Raw genomic sequence first — 16,606 nt, forward strand, 5'->3', positions numbered from 1 at the left:
GGTGCACACGAGCCGCACAACCGCAGCGACATTGCAGTGTGTGTGTGTGTTGCCTTCTGAGAACAAGCACTATGGGGAGTGGTGGCACAGTAGTTTGCGCACTGTGCTACGAACCCACTGACCTGAGTTTGATTCCCGCTCACGGCCACCAACACCAGTGACTATTATCTGAACCGCTTCTAGGCCTCCGCTAGGTCGACTCAGCCACATATGAGTACCTGGTGTGATGTGTAAACATCACCGCTGGGGAGACAAAGGTGGTCAGGCATGGTGCTGGCCACCCACCCTCTCGTGTACCGTGCCGGCCTTCATATGTGGTCACTAACAACACTTACCCCAACTGGATTAAGACTATATGGGGGATATTTGTCTTTGTGTGGGCTTCTGAGAACAAGCACTGCTACCGCTGACCACATGTCAAACAAGGTTTTTCCGTGGCAAGTAAATACCATGTGATGTTGTGGCATGTCAAAGTTAGCATGCCATATACAAAAAACCTTTTAAAAATATAATACAGTGAGTCTTAAGAACTAACTTTAATTTTGGGGGCTTTCCCTGATTGTTATCAAACTTCATGGGAGATGAATTACTTTGTTCATTGATGGTGGAGATAGTGTACTTTTAAGTGTTGAGCATGCTATTTAAACCTTAGGCTGACCCTGTCTGTAATTTTGGGGCCCATATTAGAAGAATCAGTACTTTGGATTTTTCTACAATAGTTATAGACTGTAGAATATACCCAATTATATTTGTTCCAAGTTATAAAAACGATGTTACTTGGAAATGTCTAGTTATAGACCCAAAATGTAATATTCTAGAATTCACAGCTGTTACATCCTCATGAATAGATTTTAATCTAGCAACGAATGGAGCTTGGCTGGTGATGATACCTCAATGGATTCATAGCACAGTGTACAAACCGCTGTACGATTGCTCGCCCCAATACGTCTCAAATACCTATAAGATGTATTGATACAAGCGACTTAACTACATTTTAACGTGGCATTCAAAGAATTTTCCACTTAATATTTGTTTTATTAAGATTTTAATGATTTGCTTTGGACCCAATGTTGTAGTGCTCTGCTTGTTGAAGCAAACCAGCTTGTTGGTTTTAAACGTGGGTTTATCGCCCCCTGTGGGCCAGCCCGCGGTAGCAGCGACTCAAACATAACGGTCATGTTCATGGAATGTGTGGCACGCAACTAGAGCTGTTACGATTAGTTGATTAAGTCGAATTAATCAACTCCAAACTATAATCAAGTACTTTTCTTGCGGTCAATTACTCGGGCCTCTTTAAAAATGGTGGCCACCACCTTCCCCCCCCCCCCCCACATCCTGCCTCTTTAAAGACAAGAAACCCCTCCTACAAGTCATGCCCAGCATGACCCTGCCCATGATGCGATTCCATCGCCAAGCCCCACGCATTACCTCGTCGAAGAACAATAGGTAGAGTACATAATACAGGTGTTTTGGGGTGAGGTCGCGTAAATATATAAATGTGTCGTTAAACCTGCCACCACCCGACACAGCCAATTAGTAAGGTTTGTCACGTAAACAGAACATTCTAATTCGTTACTAGTACAGCACACCGGTGTGTTGGAGAGCAAAGCCACAACATTTACGATCTGAGTACGACGTTTCGCCAGTAATTACAACTAGCTTCATCAGGCGACAGCCAGATTTGTGGAGAAATCCTTAAATAGAGGGGTAGATGTGATGACTCAAATCATTAAGTATCACAGCTCTACACACACAACTCATGAGACAACTCATTTCCCAACAGACGATGGGTAATGTGTGGAATATTGGGACCATGGCTATATTTATTCTTTATATGTGTACATTCCACATTTATGTTTCGCAATGCGTTGCCTTTTTTTATTCAGACATAATTGGCAAATAATGCTAAATTAAGTTAGTATAACTCTTTGGTTCTTTCGGCAAAGTCACGTAGAAATAAAAAATAAATTAAATAATAGAACACGCCGTTTCGATTACAACACAAGCAATCTTAATCAGGTGAGAACTGCATGTAAATGCAAGCTCGGAGAGATACACATACACAGAGAGAGAGAGAGACAAACACAGACACGGAGAGAGACACACAAAGACAGAGACAACCAGAGAGAGAGACACACACAGGGACACACAGAGAAACAACGCCTCTGTGACGAGGTATTATATATAGAGAGAGGGGGGGGGGCAGAGAAATTATCAACGTCAATGAGAGACAAGGGGGGCGTGGGATCTGCAGCAGGAGGAGAGAAATTGGAAGCTTGAGAAATAAAACCTAGTAAACTTAGAAATGTAATGCAATGCAACACAGAGAGTCGGCTAACACAACAGACAGTTAACACTTTACCTGGTTGATTACGTTCTTCCAAAGATTGCTAAGTTAGTATGTAAGCATTATTCATGTTATCATTATTACTCGTCTAGAGTTACTGCACTTGCATGTTAACTGTTATAATGAATATTATTTGGGTCATTCGGTGAAGTCACGTAGATAGGTTCAAAGAAAATAACAAAAAACTATGACGTTTCGATCGCAACACGAGTGGTCATCATCAGGAGGAGCTGTCTTTTTACGGAATTTTTACATCCCAAAAAGTCTTCAATAGATCTTCCTTATCGACGACTAAAAAGAAAGTGCTCATTCATGTCCTGTAATTAATTCTATTAATATTTAAATCAAATGAATATTGAGTCCTCACAGATGAAATATGCTGAATTAAATGAAATTACTAATTCAATTTGATATAATTGGTTTGTTAATAGAGTAATTGTTGGCAAGGCTCAGAGCAATAGCTCGCAAAACGTAAGACCCGTACATAATCATGGGTGACTTCCCATATTTGACTCCAGCAATTCACAAATGTCAGTTCAGAAATCTGACATGAGCCCCTTGATTTGTCTGACCACCTAGAGAACATTTTAATGTTTAATCTCTCGGCACCTTCGTCATTGTAGTGGAAAGAGGAATTTGGTGATCAGGTGCGAAAAACTCTCTTTTAGATCAACCTTGACTGATGAAAGTGTAGGCCGATGAGGCCTTGTGTTGGGTCTTTCATACTCTTCCCAGGGGGCCCATAACTTGAGAAAGGCAATGAATGGACGTGCACATTATTCTCTTCCACAATCCTCAGTAAATATCCGAAGTTGCGCAGTATTCTGACAGCGAACGCGCGATTAGTAAATGTGAACATTTATCTTGCTACCGCTACTCAGACCCTCAGGTTAGCCAACGTACACAATTTTTATTTCTACATTATACTTGCATATTGCATATGAGGCCTTGTTTAAGGAGCTCAGAAAGTACATTATGAATAAAAAAAAAACTCACTAACTGAAATGACCTTAAGCGTTTTGGTGACTTGTACAAGACATTGCAGGTGACCTTTTGCCGTTTTTGCTAATAAAATTACACATGGTGTTCTTAACCATTGCTCGGTTGTAACAAAATGAGCCTCTGTAGACGGCCCGTATACAGCTCAAGCATTAACCATTATAATATTACTTGAATGCATAATGAAAAAAAACATATACAAAACATTTTTTTTATGATACAATTCCTAAATAATTAAAGGCAGCTGTTTGACTATTTTTCTACATTGGAACATCTGTGTGGATACCACTTGGGCAAGCATATAAATATGCGGACTGTAATTTATAGTGAATATGTACACAAATATAGTGTACGCATTTTGTCCTTCCCCCGCACCTCCGATTCGCGCGGTTGGCTACGTACGGAGAAATAGAAGTTCAACATATCTCCATGTACATATGTTGTATAGACAGTCGACACCCATAACATGTACTATCCATTTGACTAAATCTTCACATATTAAGAGCTCCTCTTTGTTGGGCAATTACACAGAAGAAGATTTCCATTGGTCGGCCAGTGGTGGTAGACATTTGGTGGACATGGCCAAGCCGTAGTAAATTACACACCCTGGGGGGCAGCACGTTGGCTCTTATTGCAGAGGTTTGTGGTTCGAGCCCAGCAGCCATCCTGGTTAATACTGCGGATATGTAAACCATAAATAGGTGCCCTCCCTTTCACACTAGACATTAAAGATGCTGTGATGTTATTTGTAAAAGATGAGAACATGTTTGCGAACGTCTCGTTTAATATTTGCCAAATTTTGAAAAATGGTTAGCATATTTCTCAATTGGGCAAATCTACGTAGCAACATTTCTCCTCACTGGCAGATTACAATTGTCTGTGAAACGCCGCGCCTACGTGAAAGCCTAGCGCAATGAGAATAGCATGAACGATTAAATGTACTAAAGCGTGGCTGAGGTGATACAGTCGGCGGAATGCGTGCCGCTCGCTCGCTCGCTCGCTCGTTGACATGCTCGGACCACGTCCCCTCTGTCCCACAGGGCCGAGCAGCTGGCAAACCTGCAGTCGTTTGCCAAGGTGGCCGGGGGCGACCGCGCCGACTTCTGGCGCTTCCGCGGCCTGCGCTCCGTCAAGCGCAACGTGCGCAAGAGCCGCGAGGATTTGGCCACGCAGCCCGTGCAGACCAAGTTCCCTGCTTACGAGCGGGTGGTGCTCAGGGAAGGTGAGCGAGTTACCGCGTAGCGCGCGGTGGGAAGGGCAGTTGAAGCATTTCGAGAAACCCGTGGTCACGTGGATTTTTGCCCAAGTTCTCAGTTTTTTTCTCTGCATATTTAGAATCAACGTGCATTTGTTCGTTGAGCTATCATTTTTTGGCAACGTCGTTTCTGAAAAAGAGCTATATAGCTCAGTGGACCTTACCTGGTAAAATAAAAATAAGTGTTTAGTTTAGTATTCATTGGTAATTAACACTACCATATGAAGATAAAATACGGTTGGCCAATATTTTTTTTTTGTTATGAAACAATGTTGGTGACGAGGCTTTTTCTCTTTTTGTTTTTATACCACTGCCAACGCTCTTAAATTTTTATAGCTAGAAAATGTCACGAACAATATGGTGCATTGCATATGCTGCAACTAAATTTTGTAGGAATTTTATTCGTATATTTTGTTCCTTTTTTCGTCCCACGAAATGATCATCCAATTTTATTTCACAGATCTATTTGGATTCAGAATAAGCAAGCTTTTACCGCATTCAATGGATAATTCATTTCCAGAGCCTTGTACTTACAACACACCTACAGCTCATTTCAGTTTTTACTTTTGGTTAAACAAAAAATACAACTTTGTAATTATTTTTAATGTGCATTCTGCATCGTGGCATATTGACACGATATAAAGCTGCAGTGTGGTTTTCAGAGTTGTACTTTTAACCTTTGGTTTCAATTAAAATTGTGGTAAATGTTTACTGCATCCCAAATACACCCTGACATAACGGTACAGTACTCGTGTATTATCTTCTTGGTTCTTTCGGTAAAGTCACGTAGAAGGGAAGTAATAAAATAATAAAAATAAAACATAATAAAATAATTCTCACGACGTTTCGGCTACAACGCAAACAGCCGTCTTCAGGTGAAGAATGAGACACTGCCAAGCTTGGAGCTGATATATAAGCTGGGTTGGAGGTGGAAGAAGAGCGCCTTAACAAAAGAATGTGCATATCAAGAGGAATTTAGCATATTCATGGCTGCTTGTGTTGTAGCCGAAACGCCGTGAGAATTATTTTATTATGTTTTATTTTTATTATTGTATTACTTCCCTTCTACGTGACTTTACCGAAAGAACCAAGAAGATGAATCCCTGCAGTCACGAAAGCTTGAAATCGAAATTGAATAATATTATATTCTTTTATTATATAATAGTATTTTATTATGTTTCATTTTTATTACTTTATTATTTCCCTTCTACGTGACTTTACCGAAAGAACCAAGAAGATGAATCCCTGCAGTCACGAAAGCTTTAAATCGAAACTCGTGTATTACTCACAAGTAATTTTAATTTGTCATTCTAAATCGTATCCTAAAATCCACCTAACCTATATTAGTCATTTAATGAATTTTCATCATTTGTTTAATTTGCATGAGAATAAACCTATTGTTATTTCAATACTGACGTTTTTTATAAAACCTGTGAACATTTGGATTTGAGCAACTCAGTAATTAATTAGAAATGTTATATCATGAGTAGTAGCATTAGTAATGACAATTCTATAATTGTATTAATTCGAAGATCGATACAGTAAATGATGAATTCCATCATGTACACATTCTCAATGTGATTTAAGAGTGACATGTGACTAACACATTCATCGTTTCGTGTGGCATATTTGATTCTGTAAGACAATAGTAATAATTTAAAGAAAACAAATGAGACCCATTCCTATAACCAGCTTACATTTGATTTGTTTGTATGTTGCTACACAATTTATAGAATTTATATAAATTACTTTGATACAAATGTTATACATTATCCATAAGTGTTCATCGAAATGGGACCACATCTCAAAGCTGTTTACAAAGCATTGGGACCTGTTAATCACAGTGACCTTTAAATATGTAATTTAAAGCTAAGGGACATTTGAAGACACTTGGTAGACAAGAGACGGTGATAATTAAAAGCAGAGAGAGGGAAGGTCTTGAGCTTGCTCTTGAACTGGTACGTGGAATTGGCAGCACATATGCATGTGTGTTGAACTTCTTTCGCACCGTACGTAGCCACCAGTGCTAATAATATGGTCATGGGGACGGAATTCCAGACCATGGATGTTAAGTCAATTTAATTTTTGTTTACAAATGCGGCGCCTTTCTGGCACAAATCTGCCACTCAAACTGCCATCACATTAATGCTCAGCATGAAATAAGAACATAACAACAATGAGAAAGATATATACATTTGCTTTCTTTCTATAGGATGCGGCAAACTTCTTAACTTGTGTCTGCGTAAGTTCTATGCAAGTGAATCCCAACCAGATTGGGCCTCACGATTGTTATCGGGCTGGTAATGCCATGCATTCTGCTGAACCTCTCTGCGAGTGCACTGATGCTTTGCACTGTTTCCAGCTGGGTTCCTGCGCCCCGTGGTGATTTTCGGACCCATCGCGGACGTGGCACGGGAGCGACTCGCTCGCGAGCTGCCCGACCAGTTTGAGATTGCGAGTGAGTTGCGCACCTTCGCGGTAGTGAGTTCAAGAGAAACTCACAAACAAACAAACACCTTGTTGTGAAAGACCCAACGCAAAGCTAATGGTCCACCCTAAATCGCATCCGCACAAACCATGGCAGATACAAATACCTGATGCACAAATGGAAAATGGAAAACTCTCTCAGTCTGCACCTGTGGTCATCCAGAACAGACCATGCAACATATGATGACGCAATGCCCGATCCACAACATGCGAAGGAGACATCACAGCAGTACACTCCGCTGCTCCTGACGTGCTTATCTGGTTTGACCACCTGAATGTGAAATTGTTGTTCTGCACATCTACATCAGCCATACAAAACAATAAGTTTCAATGTAGTGGAAATTAAGTTCTGGAGTTGGGTAAAGACATAGGTGCTACGAAAATGTAAATATTCTCACTGACTCAGGTTGACAGTATTTTCTTTATATAGGCCTTAAATACACTCTCAACTTCCTTAGATGTAAAGAAGTAAATTATTAGAAGTTGTACAAAATGACCTCATCTTAACTTGGCATTTTCAACTACTCAAGCCATATCCATCTCTGAGGTTACCATTTGGCATCAGATAAAAAGCAACACACACACACTTGACTCAGCAGCGCAATGAGTGCTCTTGAAAGAGGAGCCCAGAGACATTCATTGAATGAGACACTGGGGAGAAGTCCTGTGTAATCCTACTTAGGGCTGTGCTCTGCAAAGCTAGATGTGTTATCTTGTCAGCTACATATAGTGATCATGAAACAAAGACCAACTGTCTGATTGACGATGACATATGCATAGCAACGGGAAAACATATGACATTTTTTGACATTTTATACATACAACATATTATTTCAAATCTATTCATGGTATATATGTAAACGTCGCATACATTATGCTAAAACAATCAGGAATCTGATTTGTGCGTGTTTATACTTTTCAGAGAGCGAGCCTCGCGATGCTGGGGTAGACCACAAGAGGCATGGGATGATTCGTCTCTACACCATCAAGCAGATTATAGACCGGGTGAAGGATACTACTTTGTGCAATTTATACGCAGAGTGTAATAGACGCCAGGAGGAAAGCACATTTGTTCACTTCACAGCCTGCACTTCAGGTGCTGTGATTAATGGCTTAAGTTTGGGCTGTACTGGCATTTTTCTGGCACACGTTCAGTTCGTGCTGTAAACCACACGTATTATGAGCACTTTTAAACACTTTGCCCTGCCAAGAAAAACACACACACACACCGAATGAATTTAAAAATATGTCATTATAAATTAAAGGTACGCTCAACAACCTGGGTTAAATTAACGTCTGTAGGTACATATTGGTTGATGTAATAACGTTGCTTATAACTATGAAGTGAAACGTGGTAAAAAAATACATTGAATGTTTCCGTGGTTGCTGCCATGGTCTAATGGTTGGCACACTGGAGGTCACTGGTTGGCTCTCTTGGCACGGCAGATTTATTAATCCTCTTTCCTGTATCTACTTTGCGGTACGGATGGGCACACCATCGTCATGTTGGTTGGTGAAGGCGGGGGAGCAGTAAGTAATTAGAACTCAGCAGTAATTAATTAGAAACTCTGCACTCACACAATAGCCATGCTGTGCGTACCTCCGATGAGCACGATTGGCAACGTACACTGCGAAAGAAGTTCAACATACATCCCTACACGTGTGGTAAGTTCAAGTGTGGGTTCTTCTCCCACCTCTTTGAAAACATCTTTGAAAACATCTTTCCAGTGTGGCAAGTTAAAGTGTGGGTTCTTCTCCCACCTCTTAGCAAACATCTGGCCAGTATAAAATAGTAGAAAACACCTACCACAGGCGTTCTCTTGAACTCCCTGTAGTGGAGGCCCTTCCGTCCAGCAGTGTCGGCAAAATAATTTGCAGGGCTGCGCATTTACCTCCGCCTGCCGCTGTGGTCGCAGGACAAGCACGCGCTGTTGGACGTGACCCCTAACGCCGTGGACCGACTCAACTACGCGCAGTGGTACCCCATCGTACTCTTCTTGGGCCCTGACAGCAAGGCGGGCGTCAAGGCCATGCGGCAGCGCCTGTGCCCCGAGTCCAACAAGAGCGCGCGCAAACTGTACGAGCGCTCCATCAAGCTGCGCAAGAGCAACTCGCATCTCTTCACAGGTACCTCGCTGCCCGCTGACCCCCCGCCCCCCCCCCCCCCCCTATCTTTGTCGGTGCAGTGCCTTGAGCTGGTACGTCATGGCGAACGTAACGATGTCGCACTGCTGTGGCTAAGCAGCGTGGCGCGTGTGTGAGACATTTTTGATATTGCGTACACGTGATCAAACACAAGGGTTCATACTCTTTATTTTTTCCGGTAAAGTCACGTAGGTAAAAAATTTAATGAAATAAATGACACACTTAAGCGGTTGTGCTTCCGCTACGTTGTCCCCACCTGAAGAAGGACGCTTGTGTTGCGCCCGAAACGTCATGATTTAATTTAGTTGTTTTCATTTATTTTATTTTATACCTACATGACTTTACTGAAAAAACCAAAGATTATAAATCTTTACAGTCACGAAAGCTTCAAATCTAGAAATAAAAGGGTGTTCGCATGTGTCGCGAGGCTATTTGCCATTCATCTAACAATTGATATCAGCAAGCCATGTCTCTTTGAAGGGAACTTTTTGCCTGTGATCAAATCAGCCTGAATGCTTCTGATCTCATCTGCTCTCAGAAGTTATGCTGGGTTGAACCTGGTTAGTACTTGGATGGGAGGACTGCCCGTCAGAAGATGGCAGTAGAGCAATGGAACTTTTTTGCTTTTCTCTCAGGATCTATATACGTATCTGTACGTGTGTATTTTATCTGGGTACTCTGGTTTCCTTACACATACCAAGCACACAATAATCGAATTTGCCAAATATCTCAATGCAGAATCCTCTTTTAAAATAGTCTTGAAATTCAGTCAGGCTTTCCTGGTTTAAAAGGGTATTTTAATGCTCATCATCCAAGCTGACCAACTCACTTATTAACTGAGTAATAAATGTTACGCGTGACATTCTGGAAATAGAGTATAAAAGTGTCGGTATACATCATCGTGGTGTCATCTCCAGTGATGGTGTGTGTGTGCGTGTCACTAAGTACATATGGATAATGTGTTTTTATTTTTCATTAACCCAAAGTGTCAAAGCTTTGTCTTAAGGGTCCTGCTATTGCTCGTTTGACGCATTAATGCTTTTGCATATATTGATAGGCGAAAATAAACTCAAATATTCTGGGATACCCCATACATGAGAAGACCAACTCTCAAACTTGGTCTAAACGCATCCTTATTGTATTATTTTAACACCTAATTGCCCTTGCAAGTGAGTTCCATCCATGTGTGAGCCACCAACCCCAGTTCTAGGCCACTGGATTACAGACTTAATACATAATGCGTGCAGCACTTTTGTCCATCCACTGCTGGATGAGGGCCTCTCCATGCCAGCGGAGGTTATGGGTGGTTGTTACTTCACCGCACTTGTTCATTACTGGTTGGTGAAGGTGGGGGAGCATAGATGTAGGAGCGTGTAAGTACTGTACAACAATGGATTTTTTTCTGCACTGCCCTCTGCTGCCTACCACGTAGCCTGCAGACAATACACTGGTTATTTAGAATATGTGCAAGGAGGTTAAATTGCAGACAAGTTATTTTCCATTGTTCACATGTAAGTAACCCATATCTTAAAGAACTTCACTATGCAGAACCAAATGGGTATTGTTACAGCTGTGCAGAGCAGTCTGAAACCTTCATCAGTCCACTGACAAGTTCTCTCATTTTATAATGTGAGGCATTTTCCATTAAAAAAAAACAGGCCTGAACATTCTGTGCACAATTTAGAGCCTGTCCATGACCTCATCCAGCTGATTAACAATTTATAGCTTCTCTGATCTATGAATTCTCTCAAATTGGCACTTACTGCTGTTTGTAATCTGGCATTCATAATGCAAATTGCTTTTCTCGGTGGCCGGAACGGCAATTCTCATAACTCTGCCGCTTATGCCATTTTAGCCTGCATAGCTTTACATTTTAAAACATATCTTCTTGTATAAAGTTCACGTAGACCTCTGCAGACCAAAACATTGATTAAGATATATCTTATGTTCTCAGGATCTCATTAATGACCCTGCTACTCTTTTGTTCTCGTTAATGTTATTTAATACATATCTGAAAAGCCACATTTTTCACTCGGGCAGTTTACAAACCTGCATGTCTAGCTTTTAAGTATTTAAATTACCATATGCAGCTGCATGGGATCACGGTTGGGGTTGGCACATTCCATTTGACTTGAGGTCTACATGGTTCAAGTAAAGTGGTTCCCCTTCCGACAGAGTATTGTGGCAAGGAAAAGCTTTATAAGGAAGTGCGACAGCACGCCAAAAACAGCTTTCTTTTTTGGCTAGTCATCAAACAAAGACGGTCACCGCGTGCTTTCAGATGCGCTTCTGCAGCCGCCTGGAACGCTCTTCCTTCCGATGTTAGGAAAACCATTGGAGCTATGCACTTTTAAATCATGTCGATTGAGGACTCATTTATTTGGAACTGCTTTTTGTGTTTAGTTTGTTGTCCTTCGCCCGCACCTCTAATTAGCACGGTTGGCTACGTATGGTGCGAAAGAAGTTCAACATACATACATAGCATGCTTGCTTTGTATATCCATCTACGCCCTTGCCCCTCCCAATCTCTGCGACCACCTTCTCTTCTCCACCCTCCATCTCCAAGCTCACTGTTTCCATTCTCTCCTACGCTTGCTCAGTTCCTCCCATTAATTGGCTCCCATGCTTCGATTGTATTCCTGCGCTCTGAGACTTTAGTTACTTGATGGGCATTATTTTTAATGTAATTTGTTGTTGTTGCTGCTGCCTGTGATTTTTTTTTTGCAGCAACAATTCAGCTGAACTACATGAACGACGGCTGGTACGGCAGCCTGAAGGACACCATCCGGCAGCAGCAGAACCAACTGGTGTGGGTCTCCGAGGGCAAGGTACTTTTTATGGCTCAACTTGAATTGTCTCCCTGCTGTTTATTCATTGCAGGCTGTGGCTTTGAATGGCTCTTTATCTTATCTCCATGATGCCAACAGTGCGTCACTATTGTGGGTAAAACGCACGTGAGCAAGTTGCTAGAGTGAAACTTCCAACATCAAGCAAAGAGCCCCCTACTGCACAATGTCATACAATGCAATTGTTTCCTTTATACAGTACTGTGTGCTGTGTTAATAATTTGCTTTTGAACTAAAATCATGACAGGTTTCTTTCTAAATTATGATCCACAACAATATGTCCAGTGCTCTCCATGCTGCATTGGTCTTCCATTTGCCGAACAAATCCATTATGAGGTCGCGTTCATTCATTACACACAAAGTGCTTCCCACAAATAAACCACGATACCTTTTTGATCTCGTTAAGGAGCATAAACCATCACGTGAACTCCGGTCATTCTCGCAGCGTCTTTCGGCTGCCTATCGAACAAAAACGGTCTCCGCATCGCGCGCTTTCAGATGCGCTTCTGCGGCCATCTGGAACGCTCTTCTAATATTAGGAAGCCACTGGAGCTATGCACTTTTAAATCTTGATAGAAAACGAATTCCTTTAGAATTGCTTTTTGTGTTTAGTTTGTTGTCCTTCCGATTAACATGGTTGGCTACATACATTCCTTATTGCTAGTCCTACTGTCTAGAATGGTCTTGCCCATGCTTTCTGTGTTTAAAACTGCCACCCACTATCTCAGTAATAAGCATAAAGCCCTATTATCTATCTATTGTATACATATATTTTGTTAAACCTACCTTTCCCCACTTGTTACTTCTAATATATATTTAGTATTTGTGGTTATAGCTGCTTATACATTTCCTCACTGTCATGTATTCAAGTGCCATGAATCAACAGCGTCAAGAAATGCCTTTGCATTGAGACGCTTTATTATTAAAACCCCCCAAAAAATCAATGCGACATTGTATGTTATTTGTGCAGTAGTCCAATTATCTCTGGTGGAAAGGTTAAAACTGTTAATTTCGATGTGATCAACCTTTTCATGGAATTAAAAAGTTGTAGACGTTGACCTTCAAAAGTGCTTGTGGGCACCCAGTTCCCCCGTAGCTTGTTTGCATCATGGAGCGTGTTTCGTTGAACAGTCTAACCTTTACTGTGTGAGTGACGGTGATGTTGCTTTGTTATGCATGCAGTAAGCAGGTATGTTTGTTTGCCCTAAGAGTCGCATTGCTCATTGCAAATTTTTTATCCAAAGCTTTTTTTTTTAAATACTCACGTTGCTTTCATTGGAGCTTTAGTTGGCAAAAACAAGGCAGCTCCCTGGCAATATGTTAATAACTTTACGAAACTTAAATTCATGGACAATATATTTTACGAATATTTTTGGATCACCAAAAATATATCTTTTTTGGGGGGTTAAACCCCTATGGCATAGGTCGAATAAGCAATAGCTACAATTGTACACCGTTTTTGTAAAAATATATTTTAATAAGTACGCTGACTTACTGATCACGTAGAGCCAGACCCTCAGTCTATGTCTGAAGTGCTGCCCAACCAAGGCATTATTTGTCACGACCATGCTAGAAGTACTCTGCACGTAGCACCTTTTATTTATACATACATAAATAAGAAATGAAAACATATTTAAGAAATGAAAATGCCCAGATGAGTGATGGGCCTGGGGGTTCAATGGCGGCAGGCGGATGGCTCGGCAGACGATGACCTAGACATGCAGGACGATCGGCTCTCGTACCTGTCCGCGCCGGGGAGTGAGTACTCCCTGTTCAGCGCCGACAGTCGCCACGCCTCAGACTACGACGACACGGACACAGAGGGCGGCACCTACACCGACCAGGAGGCGGACGAGGCACAGCACGTGAGCGCAGGGCGGCAGCAGCACCAGCAGCAGCAGCAGCAGCCCGATGCTGCTATGGTGCGATGCTCTGAGCCAGCCAACCCTGTTCTAAGACTGCCCGAGCAACAGGCAGTGGTGGCTCAGCCCGGAATGAGGGTTGTGAAGCCGGCCACGGCACGCTCAGCTGAACCCACCACCCATGATGACGAAGCAGCCATTCATCTGCAGCACCATCAACCACAGCAGCAGCAACAGCCGGGATACGTGAGGCCACAGTTGCTGCCAACACAGCCGGGCGGCCACTATGAGGTGTGTCTCAGTCTCGACAGCAAGGTGGCCCTTCCTTCATTCTCATCATCTCAACTTTTAGTTTCTTTATTTTCTTCAAACGCAGCTATTTGCATCTGCTCTCTTCTGGTTTCTCTACATGGTGATCAAAAAGTTCCTGTGCAGTGAACACACATACAGCCTTGGCTCACGCTGTGGATGAACTGACGATGGATGCAACTTGCGTGAGAAGCGGGCATGCAGCCAGGGTATTGAATGATGTGTTTCAGAACAGATTTCGACATGTTAGGTTTGTGTTCGGATGTCAATGGTTCCCATTTTCAACAATGGCTGTGAATCTGTGATTTAAGAAATAGTTTTACTGCACAGAGACTCTTTGATCACACTGTATATATGGTATTGTATATACATGACCATGAAAGCATGTCTTTGGACAGAAGTCAGCTTCATTTTGAGAACTGTCAAGTTTCCTCTCTGTTTACTCACGTGGTACAAGGAAATGTCACTGTAATGAGTAACCAACAAGGATTTTAGAGTTCGTTCCAGTTAGTAACATTGATGTCAGTGATTGGCGTTTCAATGCGTTTTGAAGCTCGTTGCTCAGTGTTGTCCAGGTTCAAATTCTCTGACATGTATAAGCCTCCCGCTGGTAATAAAATGGGCATCAAAAACTTTATTTACAAAGAAATTGTTCAGCTGATCATTTTTTTCCTCTTAACATGTTCGATATACAATTATGAACATTGAATTATGTTCTAGCAGAATATATAAATCCTTACAAAACAAAACTGTCCTGATAAATTTGGATTCTCTGGATCTTTTATTCCTTTCCATTTATTTTCTTCAGCAAACAAACATAACACAAAGCTTCGCTTTGCAATACTGCACCTGCTTATTAGATTTTAAACAAATGCATGCAATACGCTACCAAAACTGGAGCATGTAGTTTACATTGCAGTTAAAGTATTGCACACGTTCTTTCCAATTATTTCTGGAACTTAGTGTTACGATAATACATTGTAAATTTACATGCGGGTATTTACGATACAAATGAATTGTTATATTACAAATGGCTACCCGAGCAAACAGCAAGTCGTCATGAATTGGAATTCCTTCAAACGGTTGATGTAAAAAGGGTCCTTAGTTCTTTTCAAAAACCATACATTTCTGAATTTTTCCAAAGAGCAAAGCCATTTTTTTCCTCTCCTGATTTACTAATAACACATTAACTCTCTTGCGTTTTGCCGACTACCATTCTCTGTCAAACTGATTCACTGCTGTTTGAATTTTTTTTGCATTTTACCATTCATTATACATGATTAGAAATTACGAAATTCTACTAACACTCATGCAATATTTTAACTGAGAATGCTTGCATTTGTCTCATTAGAATGTGAACATTGTTATTTACTAACGTGTCATAACATTATTAGTGCTTCCTCAAAGGTTTCTGCAGACTACTAAATGCATCGATGCTATCATTTGCAGTTATAATTATTTATTGCATCATGATTACGAATGCATGACTATAAGACAATATTTCACAACTGGATACTTCCAGTGTCTGCCTCCATCTAAGAGGGAGCCCTAATGTGTTTGCATTCATATTTCAACTTTCAGCTGTGGGTCAAAGGTAGTTTCAGCTTAGCAGTAACTTTTTAAAATACAATTCATATAAAGTGTTCAAACGTAATGGAGCCTGTTGGCATTAAACTGTACTTCACACGTGTTTAAAATAACATCCCAATGATCTGCTTGTTGACCCACGGTGGGAAATCTGCCACTGTGATTACATAAATGTAGATGATCTTCCTTCACTCATTTTACAGAGTGTCAAGTTCATCCCAGCCTCTGTACTGGACCCTGAATATGTTCCGCCACCGGCTGCCACTTCTGCGCAGTTGGCAGCGCTAGGTCACTTGCACAGGACTTCCTCGCAACCTAAACCCCCCCTCACTTTGCCGGGCTTACAGGTCCTGTCGGTTCGAATGCCTATCCCAGCGAGGCCCCCACCGTCGCCAGGAGTAGACGGAGCTCCTAGCAGCAGAATGAGCAGGGCTTCAAGCTCAGAGTTACAGGATCACAGTCCCCCACCTCCTTTCCACCCACACCCACCAAACATGTCACTACCAAACCCTCAGGCAGCAGTGGCAGCAGCAGCAGCAGCAGCACATTGCACGCAGGCAGCGATGAGCAGGGCCAGTAGTAGTGAAATTCTGGGGGATTCCAGCCCTCCTCCTGTCTACCACCCCGAGCCAGCCCCAGGCACCCAGGTATTGCCCTGCATGCCTGCATGACTCGCCGCTAGATGCTGCATCATGTAGGATTCTGGGGAAATTGTGTGCTGTAAACACGTTTGTGTTTGTGTGGCTTAAAGAAAAAAATACAGTCTCTT

At 41.8% G+C, this 16,606-nt stretch overlaps 1 protein-coding gene across 5 annotated transcripts in view; it reads left to right on the forward strand.

Annotated features, from left to right (window-relative positions):
• The window catches only part of TJP2 (tight junction protein 2), a 389,609-nt gene that overhangs the window by 156,971 nt on the left and 216,032 nt on the right, over nucleotides 1-16,606 (forward strand). For 4 of the 5 annotated variants that reach the window (XM_078862279.1, XM_078862275.1, XM_078862276.1 and 1 more), the window contains 7 exons: nucleotides 4,387-4,568; nucleotides 6,964-7,059; nucleotides 8,011-8,093; nucleotides 9,005-9,215; nucleotides 11,961-12,061; nucleotides 13,768-14,232; nucleotides 16,185-16,484. In XM_078862279.1, coding sequence (XP_078718405.1) covers nucleotides 4,387-4,568; nucleotides 6,964-7,059; nucleotides 8,011-8,093; nucleotides 9,005-9,215; nucleotides 11,961-12,061; nucleotides 13,768-14,232; nucleotides 16,185-16,484 — 1,438 coding nt within the window. The remainder of the gene's footprint in view (nucleotides 1-4,386; nucleotides 4,569-6,963; nucleotides 7,060-8,010; nucleotides 8,094-9,004; nucleotides 9,216-11,960; nucleotides 12,062-13,767; nucleotides 14,233-16,184; nucleotides 16,485-16,606) is intronic. The other variant, XM_078862278.1, reaches the window with a different exon arrangement.

Source organism: Lampetra fluviatilis, chromosome 13, assembly GCF_964198595.1.
Source record: "Lampetra fluviatilis chromosome 13, kcLamFluv1.1, whole genome shotgun sequence".
Taxonomy (NCBI): Eukaryota; Metazoa; Chordata; class Hyperoartia; order Petromyzontiformes; family Petromyzontidae; genus Lampetra; species Lampetra fluviatilis.